The following is a 15,645-nucleotide window of genomic DNA, read 5'->3' on the forward strand; positions in this document are numbered from 1 at the left end:
CGTTACATCATTTCAACAGACTAAGATATTTGAAAGAATTTTGCAACTATACTACAGATGTTTATGCATATATTATACAAATTTATAGATGTAATAATGTACAAAATACACGTAATGTTCAAAAATATATAAAATATTCAAACAGTAACTATAAAAAGTGACTGATAAGTGTCAATACTTTAAGGGACGAATCTACACATTAAAATAAGTAAAACACATCATATGAACTCAAAAACCAAGATACGTAGAGCAAATGTTCATATAAATTTCATTATTTATTTTATTATGTAGATTCATTTTCTGAAATACTAACATACATCTATAAATCACCCTGAATTTGCACATTATATTTGTTATAGTATTTATATATTAATTAATTAAATGCAAGCACAGTAAGGTTCATATTATTTAGTGATACTTTCATATGACTACAAAAGTTAGTATAATAACAATTAAATATAGAACCTGATAAAAAGATGTTTCATTGGAAAATAAGAATATATGCAAATATTTTTTGTAGCCACTGCATACAAAGATATAAATTTGCATAAACATTCGCAGTTTATAAGTTTCTTATTTTTTTGATGATAATTGAATTCTTGTTAATCGATTCAGTTGATACTGTACAAAACATAATATTTATTTAATAATTTATGGAGATACACACATAGTGTACAACATACAAGTCTTGGCATACATAAAATGCCGTTACTTTGTAAAGTAAACTGTACTTTATTTATTTCTTCCCTCTAGAATATTTATATACAATCACACGACTTTGTTTCCTTCACTTTACACTGTTCGCCAAAACAAGTTCATTCAACTACTAAGCGATATGTGGCCCTGCCTGTTTCACTCAACGCATCGTTGTCCTTATCAAATCCCTCGAGAAAATATGTTTGATAAAATTCTTTTGTATCCTGGTATTGAGTGAAACTTGGGGCCTGAATTAGAATGTGTACAGCGCATAAACATACAAAGTTAAAAGGGTCCAAATCTTCCAGTACTTAGACCCAGGTTATTTTTTCCATTTTTTCCCCTCTCTCTAATACAAAGCTGTGTCTACGCGCAATATTCTGTCAAATATTCGGGATTCTGTCAAAAATATTCTATATACAATTAGGGTATGTATAAAAAGAAATCTACGTCTTAAGATTACAATAAGAAAGATGATCTTTTGTTCCGTTGCCATGCGCGGGAAAGCAACAAATTTTTATCCGTGACACATACCGATTGCTATTTCTGTATCTCCGAACTAAAAACATTACTTATAAAGGATCGATACGAGAACACGCAAGGTGCGTCACGGTAATATAAAACTAAATATTTAGAATCGCATTTAGCGATACTGCCAGCGAACGAAATAGTTACCTTCTCGTTGTCACAGTGTCGCTATGATTTCTTCATCTACTTATATTTATGCGTTACACAAATATAGATCAATAATTCGTAACGAACATAAGAAAGGCGAGTTAATGTAACTCAATCGAAGATAATATGCAAACGATCCCAAACTTTAACTAGAAAGGAATAAAATGATAATCGAATGTATAGAATTGCTATTGTAACAATATGCCGTGTTAATGATTATTGGTAATCTGGTTAAAGCAATTCTTTCTATTGCTGGGATAGAAAATTGCAGGTGTAAAGCAACTCTGTTTCGTCGCAGGAAATTATTCTCGGAATTAAATTTCTTTACTGTGCCAAAAACACAGAAATAAGTACTATGACGAGCAATACACGGATAGAACTAGCAAATGTATAAAATAGGTACAAGATTTTTTGTGATTTTCATCGCATATCGAACATAGAGATATTAGTCTTATATGTCTATTCGTGGTCTATATTGTAACCTTAAAGGTGGGTCCCGGAACCTCCATCTTGTTACATAAACAAATTTCAACGTGTGGTCCTTGCCTAATAATTCATCATTGCACAATATATCAATCTGCAAAGAGCATCATTAATTAGTAATGCAATATAAATTATGATATGAATTTTTCATAATTTTTACTCACATCCCGATATTTTTCCATTCCATTTAACACTTTCTTGGCAATAAACTTTTTCAAATGTGTAATGGTTGCTTGGGCAGAGCACCTAATAAATCTTCGTTTTAAAGTTTTCAAGCTTGTATTTATGCATTCCAAACATACGTTAACCTGTGAAAACATTTGCTGTTTATAATTATCAAAACTTATTCAAATATAGAGTAAACAATTTTTATCTCTCTTTACCTGCTCATCAGTACGGTGATAGTCTGATTCTGCATGTGCATCAGCTGTTGCCTTTTCTTCCTCAACATCTCCAGCATTTGGTAGGATATCTTTAGGGCAAGGTAAACCTCTGGCTCTATAAAATTCTCTTTCCCTTTTAATTTCATCTGAAGATAAATATACCAGATTAATCGTGTTGTCAGTTATAGAGAATTTTTAAGTTATCTTATCAGTTTTATTAATGGTAAGACAATGCTAACTCTCTTGAAGATCAGGAACTAATTTGTAGACAATATCCTGCATAGTTCTGTCAAAGCTAATATATTGGAGGGGATGTGACTGATGTATGACAATTTGGCATGTTGGACAGGTATGCTTCTCTTCTAAATGTTTTACTAGACAGCTTTTGCAAAATGTGTGTAAACACTCGGTAACAGTAGTGGCATCTATCAAGTATCCCTTGCATATCTTGCACGTTATGTGGCTGTTTAGTGTTTTCAACTTGATTCTCCTCTCCATGGCACTGGTAATCACCATTTAATAAATATTACCTGAGACATCATACAAATGCGATTAGATTTCAATGCTATCAAATCGTTCTAAACCTGTTACTTTATAAGACTAAAATCTTACACAGTAATTCACGATACTATTATTTTCCAAAAAAAAAAAAAAAAAAAAGAAAAGCTCCAAAGTAACTGTTGACATAATGGTACACGAATAACATTATTACAGAAATGGCCAAAATTTGGCAATACGTAAAACTCATAGAATTCGTTCTACTGACACATGGTTTAAATCGTTTAAAATTTGTAAGGAAATAAAATAAAGGTTATTACACAACGATCTGAAGGAGAAAATAAGTACTGAGCTCAGTAAAAAGTGGGTTATCGGATTCTAACCTGAATGTCGAGTGTTAGCACACAATGGCAACTATCACTCGTGTTATTCGTTAGGAAGATTCATTCGAATGGTCCGTATTATTCTTGGCATGTTTTGTCGTTGAATCGAAGCGAAATGGAGGAATACAAAATTAAATGTTCGACTAAAAACCTGGTAAAAACAACTTAGTGTAAATGTGACTCATGACAACAAAACGAACTGATCTCAGCGCCATCGTTTGTCTTATGGGTTAGCTCATCTCTGGACACGCGGTTTCGTTTGGTGGTGGGGAGTTCTCCAATGCCCTCAATATGTCCTCGATCAATCATAAACTAATTTGTTTATTCGTTTAACCGTGTCGATGCATGCATATCTATTTTTTACGCGCGCGTGACTCGTTTGATTTCAACCTATATTAATTAGAGATACTTGAAAGGATTTTGTATTTGTTTCTTTTCTTAATCGTAAACATTTAATAAATATGAGTTAGTCATACGGTTTTTAGCTTAGTTCATTGTTCAACCTTAATTAAATAATTAATATAGTTTATTAGTTATAATTTCGTTTTCTGCTACGAAATGTTTTTATAACCGATTATTATGTATATAACATTAAAAGAAAAATAGCATTGAAGCAACCTATAGCATTATGATTTTCAGCCCACTAATTACAATAACCCTAGGGAATTTTCTCAAAAATAATAATTTAGTAATTGCAAAGATTCAATTTAGAATGACGATATATATTTAGATTGTGAAAATTCGTTCGACGTTTCTCAATCCTTCTCAGAATCCCAAGTTTGTAACATCTAAAATTAATAAGAACCGTGAAAATTGCAAAAACCATGCGAAAACGTCTGGAAATAATAAATGTAGACATTGAGTAATGTGGGTACAGTTTCCAGTGATTTATTCGAGACGAAACTCACGTTACAATAATAATCCAATATTTATGCAGACTATACATACAATCTACCTTGGTAAATGCTGATTTACTGGCTACCTTTAGGTGCTGGGTAACGAAACGAAAAAGAAAAAGTTGAGAAAAACTTTTAAATAAACAGATCGGTGCTATGTACAAAGAATCTTCTCTCATTTTTGTATATTATTTTCGTTGATCAATTGATTAATCTCCATTCTATATTTTACACGTATCTCGCCTCATTCGTTCTATAATAATACAAAAAAAAAAAAAACAATAGTGTTAACGACATCCTAAAATACATCCTAAGTAACAATATACAGAGAAATAAATTATCTACTACTAAGCACCTCTCGCATGCACCATTTATACATCTTTATGCATTTTACATCCACGTGGACGATGCAATGAATTTTCTCTCCATCATCTTCTTCTCTATCTTCTTTTTTTCAATTCCTTCTTCTTCTTATTTTTTTTTTTTTAACATTTGTCATGTGCAAAATTGTCTTCCGTCGTATTGTCAAGAAACTGTACAATATCCTTTGAATCGTTCTCGTCCCTCCTCGACGAAGACACTCCCGTTCGGATCACAACGTAGAAACTCGCGTGTTAAAAAAAAAAAAAAAAAAAGACGATTAAAAACTCGACGAATCGTATCATTCACTTACAATCTACAATCTTCTTCCATCTTTCTACAAAAATTCGAAGATTCGCGCTCGTTGTCCACTAGAGTCCATTCACGTAGAAACGCTAACATAATACATATCATTATACTTTAATAACCGAGTTCGAGCTATGTTACAGAGAAACGTACAGGTTTTATTAATTGACTAGTTACAAACACTTTTCGAGATGATCCTGTAGATCAGGTATCTCTTCTGTGCAAACCTGATGCACCATATACATATATATGTACGTGTTTCTTCTTCTCTTCATATTAACGAATACAAGAAGCCCTGGCGGAACTTTCCTTCCATCTCCTCTCTCTCTCTCTCTCATTCTCTTTTCATTCATCTTCCCAAGGCACTTATCAATGGCACGGTAGTATAACATGTACAAAATTGGACGTGAATATTTTGTAAGAAATTTTATTCTTTATTATATATCTCACGCTTCGGCTGCCATAGTAGTTCAGGTGTGCAGCAAAAGTCTTCGATACGATTCTGTTACGACAGAAACCTGAGAAACGCGTGTACGTGAATCACGTGGAACAAACGCTCGTTCCATAATAGTAATCGATTTCCCAGGATATAAAGATAACAGGAAAATAAATACAATGTTGTTCGTAAGAAAATCAGTCTCCTCGAAGGCCGGAGTTTTCTTCCTCGATCGTTACTTTCTTCCTTCTTCTTTTTCTTCTTCCTTAAATTCTACGGAATACGCGCTAAACAATTCAATACTGATTTATATTATTTGGCGTGTTCGCTAGGTCAGTCGGTAGATCGACTTTCGTTCACCAGCGTTCTTCGACTATAAAATAGCTTTCTCTTCTTCGTGATCTTCGTTCGTTCTCTTCTTCGCATCTGACCCCTCGTCCTTCTCGTGCTTCTATCTTCTGCGCTTCTTTCGTTCGTTGTCCATTCCGGATCTTTCTCAGAGTTTTTACACAATCTTCGGCGAAAACCGATCGTTCGTGGGATTTTCACAGTAGGTAAGGGAATTTTTCTTCGCCCTCGTCGTCGTCGGCTTCGCTGGACTCTTGACTGGACGGCGGCGTGTCTAGCTGCGGGAGGCCAAGGTCCAAGTATTCCTAAAACGATACGTTACATCGTTCCTCAAATTCCAAACACATTAGGATTATTTTGAATATAACTGAGATTCGAAGATTGGAAGAAATAATCGAACGACCGAGTAATCCTCGCGCAAGGCAAACGAATGATTATGTAAATCATTGAAGCTTGGAAATTCTCTTCTGCTTGAAAGGAACTTCAAAATCTCAGTCTCGGTTTTCAGAGAATATTTCGAGTTTCTTACCTCGTTCGCAGTTATCGTTAATATCCTATCGAGATCCTCGACCAGTTCCCCAAACATTGGTCGTTCGTTAGGCTGGTAACTCCAGCAATCCCTCATCAACATGTATCTGCAACGTTGTTTCGTTTTATTAGTATCGCGTATTAGTATTCCGTCACGATGAAAAACGCATGGTAAATTGTAAAAGTTGCATTTACATTTCGATGGAGCAACACGGTGGTTTCTCCATTCGATGGCCAGTTCTTAGCAACTGGAACAATTTTTCTACGGATGGTACGGACGGATATGGGGTACCACCCAGTGTCATGATCTCCCACAACAGAATCCCGTACGACCATCTGAAACATTACGACGATAGACTCAAATTAGTCAACGAATATAAATGATACCAGTGTTAGGGACACTTTGTTAGATGCTATCAGACTCATTCGATTTTATACTTTCGAAAAGATAAATAATTCTTTACAACAAATGAATATTTATCCAATTACTAAGAATATTTCTTATACTCACACGTCGGACTGAGTGGTATAAACTCGATGGAAGAGAGCTTCGGGTGCCATCCACTTAACTGGAAGTCTTCCGTCTGTGGTTTTCCTGTAGTAGTCGTGACAGTGTATGTCTCTAGCGAGACCAAAGTCAGCGATCTTCAAAACATATTCATCACTGACTAAAACATTCCTGGCAGCCAGATCCCTGTGGATACACCTTCTGCTCGCTAAATATTCCATCCCTCTAGCTACCTGATAGGCGAACGATACTAGGTCCTTTTGGGTGAGAGTCTTTTTCTCTTTTGGTTCTTGGCCAATGGTCGGTTCGTATCCAGAGGAAGGTCTGTGATCCCGTAGAAAATCACGAAGGTTTCCATGCGGAGCGAATTCTACGACCACGTACAATGGCCCGCCTTGTGTACAGGCTCCTAACAGATTGATTATGTTCACGTGCTTGCCGATCATCTTCATCATTTCCATCTCAGATACCAAGTCCATCATTTCCGCGTCGGTATGACCCTCTGTGGAGAAATTAGTCACTGGGTAATTAGGTCAAATGATTGGTGTGTAATTGGCGATTAGATCTTTTGCATAGATTAGAATTATTTTTAGATAGTTTTGATGAAAATCGAATGAAAAAGGAGTTCGAGCGAGAAAGAATGAAAAACGTGAAGAAGGAGCGAAGCTAGCAAAATCATAACGAGGAATTCAAGCAACTTCGAACGATCAGAACGAAGCGTCGGATAAAGCGTCTACCTTTCAGCATCTTCACAGCTACGACGCAAGGAATCCCGGGTTTTCCAGTATTTGTTTGCGCCCTCACGACTTTTCCAAATGCGCCTTCGCCCAGGGTGTTTCCCAAAGTCAAATGTTCTCGTGGTAACTCCCAAGCACTGTCCACCGGAAGTTCGTACTCCGAGATACTTCCTCCATTGCTGTCCTCCGCGGCGACAGTCGACTTTTGTTTCTCGATCTTCACCACGGGCATCAGCAACGGTTCTTGAACGTTCTGCGCGTTTACTAAGTTCTGCTTCTCCACGATCACTTTCTTCGTCCATTGAGTCACGACTGCGGCACGTGCCGTCTCTATGGCCAGCAGCTTCTTCATTTTCTCGCGTTTCAGACGATGGAAAATGTATATTACCACCACCACGCCCACGGCGAAGAAGATGAAGAGGACAGCGGCGAGAACGTTCACGAGAATTTGTGGTTTCGCTGTCAATGGTATTCCATGGTCCTCCAAAGCTGGAGAATGAAGAAATGTTTATTAGAATTGGGGACGATGGACAGACCGAAAAGGCAAGATTGTTATAAGGTGTTTGAGTATGCAAATTTCTTGGTATACGTTTAGAATACTAGAGATACTTCTTTAATTTTATAGAGAAATTTTTACTGTTTCTGTTTTTAGGCAGAACGCGATAATCTTCTTGCAAATATAGCAAGATGATGAAGTTATTAACGTTAGGAAGCTTATTGGACAATTTTGAGAAAGAGCAGAATCCATTGCAAAGATGTCAATTATATCTCCTTCTAAACATAACTAAGGAACAAAACTAAGGAAAAGGGATTTTTATTATTACAAAAAGTTTTAAGTACATTCGACTACTCGGAGATAGGCACTGCTGAAGGTTTCTCCCAACGCGTTCTGCGCTATGCAGGTGTACCACCCCTCGTCCTTCTGTGTCACGTTGTATAGCTTCAGTACTTCTGGATTGTCCGCGCCTTCCGCCTGTTGGAAAGAATTCAGTAGGATTTAGAGAAATGGAGGATTACAGCTTCGTTGCTTTGAGTAGGAGATGATTAAGTAAGGGGATGATTTAGCAAATGGTTGTAAGGTTGTCTTCGATTTTAGTTATGGCATAGTTTCAGTTTAAAGAACTACAGAGAAATGATCTTCTTTATAAATATGAAGCTAACTGCAATTGAATGAAAATTAAGCGATTCTGATACTTGAAAACGTACAAAGATAGCTTGTAAATAAAATGAAATTTACTTGCAATCTTATCATACTGTGCAATTTAGATCTTCTGATGAAAGTAATATTCTGTTCCATAATTCTACGTTTCATAGCAATGAGAAGAATAACACTATGTTTAAAATGCAAAACTGACGCTTATGTAATAGTAGCTCAGACTTTAACAGAACCAATGCAAAATCGAAGAACATCGGATAAGAAAAAGTTAGAGTTAAAGAAAGTGTTATTAGGATCGCAAACAAGGAAACTTGAAAAATAGCTTTAGCCACATTTAAACTTTAAATTAATTTTGATCTATTGACGACATAAGAAGCGGAAGCGTATAAACGAAAATAAGAGTGTGTTGCATGCAATTTCAAGTAGTTCTACGTGCCCACCTTGACCTCCACCCGGAAACTTTGATTGGTTTTGTTGACAGTGTCGAAAGACGTGTGATAACCGTGATACCATTCAAGATGACGATGCGCGTCCGACAGAACCTCGCAGGTCATAGTAACGTTGCCTCCTATCAGAACGGTCGTGTTTCTTGGAGGCCTGGTCAGTATCGGCCGATGTTTCACGCTCTCTACAGGAAAAATAGACCCAACCACCTTTTTTACCAAGCTCCAGTGTATCAGAGAATAGAAAGAGATGAAAAGAAATCTCTCGAGATCAAACTATTGCATCAAACTTGTATTATAGAGATCGAATATTAATAATAACGATTATAATTATTTTCATGGTTTAAGGAATTCCATGATTATATTTCTAAGATTTCGAGAATTAAGGTTGTACAATTTTTCTCATCATTTTTGAAGATTCTCAAAGACATTCAAATAATTTAAAATTAATCAAGAACGAAGAAAATTTAAAGAAATTTTGTGCGCGTTTGTGTGGAATATTAGTTAGTTCGAGTACTTTTTAATTCATTAAGAAGCAAGGAATGAAATAACACGTAAAAAATGTCTATTATATCATGTCAGTTTCTTCTATTACGATCTTTCTACAAGTAAGCTTGATCTCAAGAGACCTCGATCGTCGAATATCGAAGAAACAGATCGGAAGAAAAAAGAAGATAGAATACAGCAACATGACATTATTAAAACGTAAAAAAAGAACAAAATGAAACAATCCACGTGGCAGCACCTGAAATACCAAACGGCACATGTTTCCTTCACCGTATCGTTAGTCACTAGGATATTATTTAAAAATCGCCGCAGACAGTTCACATATCACCAGAATCCCTTGGAATCTGTCTTGTTTTACATAAAACCTTGTATACATTATTATACATAATCATTTTATACAAGTAGTGTTTAATTAAAAATCAAGAATTAGAGCGATAATTAAAGATCCATGGAGAAGACACAAGAACCTCCACCACCTAAACAATATGTACAGTTCTTATTCGAAAGTGGAGAATTAAAGCGATGATTATGAATCCATCGAGAAGACACAGGAACCTCCACCATCTAAGCAATCCGGTCTGTCTGTACCTGAAGAAGAATGCCGGTCGGTGAATTCTCCTGGTCACCAGGGTACTCGACTACTTTCAGCCATTGTATATACGGTTCGAGATCGGACACGATCGGACACTTGAACGTCACCGTGCTGTTCACCGCCGCGGTTACGTTCTTCGGGAAATCCACGTTGATGTATGGTTTATGAGGGAAACGCTCTATAGATGCAATGAAAATTCACGACTGTTTAATGTCGTGATCCCTTCTTTTCTATGCTAGACGGTCGTTGGAAATTTCTCATCGATAGTATTTCCAGCGGAGCACGTTTATGTTAATCATGGCTAGACTGTGGATATTTATACTTAATTTAAAAAATAAAACCCCAGTAGAGAATTGTTTTACTCAGTAAAAATTAAAATTGCATTGCATCAGTTAAAAATTGCTCATAAATGTATAAAGATCCGCAGTTTACTTATGACAATCTAATGTGCTGATTCCTTTCGTCGAGCGAAGAACGTGTAGCAAGCGATAATGTAAAAAGATATGGAATTTTTAGAAACTTTCCTTTAGAAATGTTCTTCTTTTATGCAACGCGATCGCTGGAAATTTCTAATCGATGGCATTTCCAGTGAAAGATGGATGGTAGATAGTAACGTGAGAAATGTTATGAGATTTGATAAGTTTGCAATGATCCAACGTCGTGATTCTTTTCTTCGTGCTACCCGGTGTCATAGGAATCTTTCAATGGTTGGTATTTCCATTGGAGAAGGTGCAAATGGTAATTTAAAATCATTTGACCGAACATAGAAATTGCACAGTGATTAATGGTCGTTAATGTCCTTCTTCGAAATATCCTTCTTCGATTGTTATCGTTGATTGTTACTGTTCCCAATGAAAAATAGGTGCAAATTGTATGGGTTTAAGAAACCTTCTTTCTTTACATAATCACTGAATATGTCGTAATATTTTCCATTGAAGAACGTATAGCAAATGATAATATAAAACGATATTGCGAAATTTAGAAACTTCCTGGTCGCTGAATACCGCGATTCTTTTTTCATTTTAAAACCTACAACATCGTTCCACTACAGCTTACTTCGTTTATTCTAACTTCGTCGCAGCTAATTCAACAAAAGCTAACTAACAGAAAACACAAATTTTTGCTTCCCCATTGTACTATCGTTCCCCGAATTGCTTTAATGAAAAGAAAACAGACGAGAGATCTTTCCAATAAATAGAAGAAAAAAATGAGACACTCGTTTACTCACTGACAATTTCAAGGCTACATTCGCTTTCCCATTATACATAGCATCCTTCCAATAAATAAGAAAAAAGAAAAATAAATAAAAAGCACGATGCACTGAACGCGGCTCACTGACAATTTCAACATTACACTTTACTTTTTCATTTCAACGTTACTCTTACTTCTCCATTACGCTGTACGTTTTAGTAAATAGAAAGATAAAAAATACGGTACTCACCGACAATTTCAACTTTGGACGTGCGATTGATGCATCCCAGCTCGTTGCACACCACGCAAGTGTAATTGCCGCTGTCTTCAGGCACTAGATCCTCCAATCTAAAGGTCCACTTAGACATAACCACCGTGCCAAGCGTTCTTTTTGGTTCTTCGTTGTTCTTGTACCATGTGATGTTCGGCCTTGGGTTGCCAAAGCTTGGACACCGTAAACGTAACATGTTGCCAGCAGGTTTCACGACCACGTTTGGCATCTCTACGCTTTTATTGAACGACGGTGCTCGTACGGGAGCCGTGTTGTTGTGTTCACCGGCTGTTTCGTTCTCCAGTTTCTCGTTGTCCAGGTCGACCTCCGCGTTTTCGCTTTCCAGGTGCAACGATCGCGTTTCTGGCAAATCTGTGACACCGAGATTCGTGTTCTCTTTCATTCAGAATTAATTCGACAAATTAACTGGAGGATCTAGAATTGACTCGTTTAAACGAAAGATAGCAGCGTCAGGTTAAACTTGTAATACTTGAAAAGGGACTTTTGGAAAGGGAAGAAACATCGATTGGAATTTCGCATTAAAGGGAGTGGATTTTTGAAGTAATCTGACTTCTTCAAGTTTACGGATGATACAATGCAGGAAGAGCGAAACGAAATTATTTCTACGAATTCCTAAATTACTTAAAACGAAGGGTTTCCAGATATTTTGAAGCTGTTTGGAATTTTTAGAGATTTCCAACGATATGAAGGTGATTTAGAATTAACTGACGAAAGAGGCGCAGGATAGGTAACGTTATTATCCTTTTGCAGAGCTAAGGAATATTATTATCGATTCTTGCGCTATAACTTTCAAATTATAAATAACAAATTACGTAGAAAATGTAACTAATAAGCGATCGCGAATTTTTAATCAAATTTTGTTTGATATCGTCGATACAAAGTACGAACAACTGTCCAAGGTTGAAAAGCGAAGAAAATCCGAGTACTAACTTCTCGCTTCGATTTCCAATTCGTTCGTTTCCTCCTCGTGTCTTTCCAGTCTCTCGGTTTCGTGCTGGTATTCGTCGTTCTGCAACAATTCTATTCGTATCGTCACGTTCCTCCATTCGTTCGTCATGTTTGATCCAACCAGGCAACTGTACGAATCTGCGTCCTCGGGCTCGATGTACTTGAACCTCAGCGTCTGTTTCATTAATCGAATTCTTGGCGACGATGGTCGGAAAATATCGTCGCCTTTGTACCAAATCGTCTCCGCGTTCGAACTCGACGAGCATCGTAGGATCAGCTTCTCACCGATTGACACAATCACCGTGTCGGGATGATTCAGATCTGTGAAACGAAGACAATTCATATTTCATATGTTTTATTAAAAAAAATTCATATTATCATTTATTTATTATTAGGTCGCATTGGTAAAAGTAGCCTTGATACAAAATTATGTCAGGTTTGAATACATAAAATACGAAATAAAGTTCATTATATTATTCTTTTAGTTATCGTTGCGAAAGTCATTACATCACTGTGGAAAAAATGTAGCATAAAGTAGGAATTTTAAAATAAAATTGTAAAACCAGTCAATTTGAGTGGCGTGGTAGTTCTAGTGTTAATTGTATCGAGCGATGTAATTCGAAGTTTCGCAATGAAATTACAAGCTTGTCGTACGACGATGCGAAGATCGTTAGGTATCTCTTCAGCAAAACACGTGAAAGCTGTATTAATGGGATTCTATCCAGATTATTTAGCGCCACAGACGCGAAACATGGCTCGTAGTACGCTTCCTCGGCACCAAGTTCACGAAAGATAAACCGACAGCTTTCGCTACTTGGCAGCCTAACGCGGATTCTAATTCGATTCTTCCGCGAATCGTGGCCGTAATAAACGCCGCTAAAATTGCGCCAAAGTATCGCAATTCGATATTTCACGTCGATTCTCTTAGCTACGCACAACTCACGCGTAGAATCCTTTATTTAGGAAAGCAATTCTCCATTGCGATGCGTACTTAATAGCGGACACGTGGTATCTTCACAGAAGGGATGTTCTGAAAATGATCCGCCAAACAAATGCCAAACGAAGGATAACGCGACCTTCTGAATTTTTGCATCTCAGTTTGATCTTCGCTGAGTCGTAATTGGCGTCTTTTTAAGAAGCAACATACGTATACGTACATCGTGTTGTGTGTTAATTAAAAACCGCTACTTCTAATTCGAGGACGCAGTACCATTTTTGGAAAACTTCAATTCTTCCAAGGATCATTTTCTTTCTTATTTAGAGCGTCTACGAGTAAGCCGTAGATTTTTATGGATTTCTGAGAAATGTAAGATTAATCAACGAAGTTACGAACGTTCGAAAGATTTTTAGAATAATTATCATCGATACACAACATTTTAAACACGTTTCTCTCAGGTCTGTTATTTTTCAACACGGCGTTCACGGTACCATAAAATCTACTCGACCAATTGGCTCAAGATTTGGTGTGAATCTTCCACGCGTGTATCGCTATAGTCTGAACAAGAACAAATTCCATACCTTCCTTTTTTTCTGTTTATTTAAGCCTTTGAATGTTAAAGAAAAATGGAGAGGATCGACGATCGAACTCCATAGGGTCGTTGTTCTTTTAATTAATTTTTGCTTTCGTCCTAGTTTCGTGATACAGTCAAACTCATCCTAATTAACGATCTCCTTGAATTTTTTATTTTAAACGACTAGAACGACCGCAATCGTGGACTCCATGAGACGAGGTCCTTTTGCCAATTGCGTACGAGGGCATACAGTGCCGTCAATTTTAATTTCTTCTCGACAAGAAAAATGACACATGTTGTTGACATATGCAAAAATATACTCTGCAAGTTTCATTGCAAACACTGTTACAGTTTTCTTTGTAAAAAAAAAAACAAACAAACAATCTAACAGGAGTATCCTCTTGGCCAAGTTAGAAACAAAGAAAGCTCAAGCAATAAAAAGATCTGCAATTAATATACAAAGACCAAAGTCGAACCTGAAATTCACTATGCTATACTACGATATATTATATCAGGTTATTTATCGTGTTATACAGTATATTAATATCACGTCATATTTCCCTATATTTCATTACAATTATGTCAAACGTGCACGTTTGTAACAGAGATCGTACCAGACTTTGAATCTCGTTGCGATAAACAAATAATAATAATAATATACAGCGTGCAAGAGGAATATCTGACGAGGATTCTTTCAGTATTACGTATTCAGAAAAATACGAATTTCCATTAACTGCAGTTTTAGCTGTTTGAAACTTCCTAGTCAGATCGACAGCTATTTACGATATGCGCTTCGTCTCTACCACCGATTCATCAATCATATCCTTTCTCCGCCTCCGAGGAAACCTCGATCATCGATCGTAACCGCTTCCAGTTGTCACAACAACCTCGTCCTAGTTATCGTCGACTCGTTAACCGCGGTTAATGGATATTAACCGCAATTTCAGAAATTTATTTTCTCCATCCTCTGCTAATATTCAATTACACGGGCTTCGTTCACTGTAACAAATTGTCGATCGATTTCTCTTATAAATTGATGGCTCGAGCCTTGTAATTATTAGTTCTGCAACGATTTTTCTAGAATTACAGCTCACGTAGATGAGAAGTAATTGCCCGATATCGTCGTGCCGCGCGATCATCATAGCCTTTTAATCCATTTTATCTTTGATCGTTGGTAATTAAATCCTTCGGGCGGCGTGATAGATTTAATTGAAATTAAATTTTCGACGATACGACGATCGAACGATAACGTATCGATTCTCGCGACATCGAGTGCATCGTTGTTGCTAAGATTTAACAACTGTTTTTATTCTACGGCCCGATGGAATTTCTTTGGTCTTGTAATATATTACAGCAAGGTGGTGGTTGTTCCTTTACTCCTGCCAGTAAAACATATCAGTTTTAATCCTTAGGATATTTTATTGCTCGTTCAATAATACAGCTTGTCGAGAATATTTGTAACTGAAAAATGATGTTCGCTGGCGTTTCATTACTCAGTTTCATAGATATCATTTGTCATACGACTCTGTTCTCTTCTATTTCCTTCATCGTTTACCATATCCTGACGGTGTGTTTCATTCCACCCTTTTTTACTTTTTCGTTATTGACTGATGCCAATCTATGTAATGCGTTGTTTTATTTAATTAAAGGAATACGTTCTCGCCATTAAACAGATATCACCACGTCGGTTACGTTACTGGAACACGTACCAACGCTTACTAACGAATCAATTAGAATCTGCTTCGATCTGCTTCTACAAATTTATTCA

At 36.6% G+C, this 15,645-nt stretch overlaps 2 protein-coding genes across 6 annotated transcripts in view; both read right to left on the reverse strand.

The window, feature by feature from the left end:
• Positions 1-615: 615 nt before the first annotated feature.
• On the reverse strand, positions 616-3,334 carry l(3)73Ah (polycomb group ring finger 3-like lethal (3) 73Ah). Its single transcript, XM_033335338.2, has 5 exons — positions 3,119-3,334; positions 2,477-2,767; positions 2,238-2,383; positions 2,019-2,162; positions 616-1,948 (listed from the first exon to the last, which is right to left on the reverse strand). Exons 2-5 carry the CDS (start codon positions 2,751-2,753, stop codon positions 1,823-1,825), a joined length of 693 nt encoding a protein of 230 aa, XP_033191229.1. The 5' UTR covers positions 2,754-2,767; positions 3,119-3,334; the 3' UTR covers positions 616-1,822.
• A 647-nt stretch (positions 3,335-3,981) lies between these two features.
• LOC117157337 (fibroblast growth factor receptor homolog 1) overlaps positions 3,982-15,645 on the reverse strand; it is a 112,589-nt gene continuing 100,925 nt past the window's right edge. For 4 of the 5 annotated variants that reach the window (XM_033335325.2, XM_076624710.1, XM_033335327.2 and 1 more), the window contains 9 exons: positions 12,349-12,687; positions 11,377-11,769; positions 8,834-9,021; positions 8,078-8,210; positions 7,238-7,726; positions 6,504-7,002; positions 6,188-6,328; positions 5,994-6,099; positions 3,982-5,769 (listed from right to left, as the gene is read on the reverse strand). In XM_033335325.2, coding sequence (XP_033191216.1) covers positions 5,662-5,769; positions 5,994-6,099; positions 6,188-6,328; positions 6,504-7,002; positions 7,238-7,726; positions 8,078-8,210; positions 8,834-9,021; positions 11,377-11,769; positions 12,349-12,687 — 2,396 coding nt within the window. In that variant the 3' untranslated portion in view covers positions 3,982-5,661. Of the gene's footprint in view, positions 5,770-5,993; positions 6,100-6,187; positions 6,329-6,503; positions 7,003-7,237; positions 7,727-8,077; positions 8,211-8,833; positions 9,022-9,931; positions 10,114-11,376; positions 11,770-12,348; positions 12,688-15,645 lie in introns of all 5 variants that reach the window. The other variant, XM_076624709.1, reaches the window with a different exon arrangement.

This window comes from Bombus vancouverensis, chromosome 15, assembly GCF_051014615.1.
Source record: "Bombus vancouverensis nearcticus chromosome 15, iyBomVanc1_principal, whole genome shotgun sequence".
Classification (NCBI taxonomy): Eukaryota; Metazoa; Arthropoda; class Insecta; order Hymenoptera; family Apidae; genus Bombus; species Bombus vancouverensis.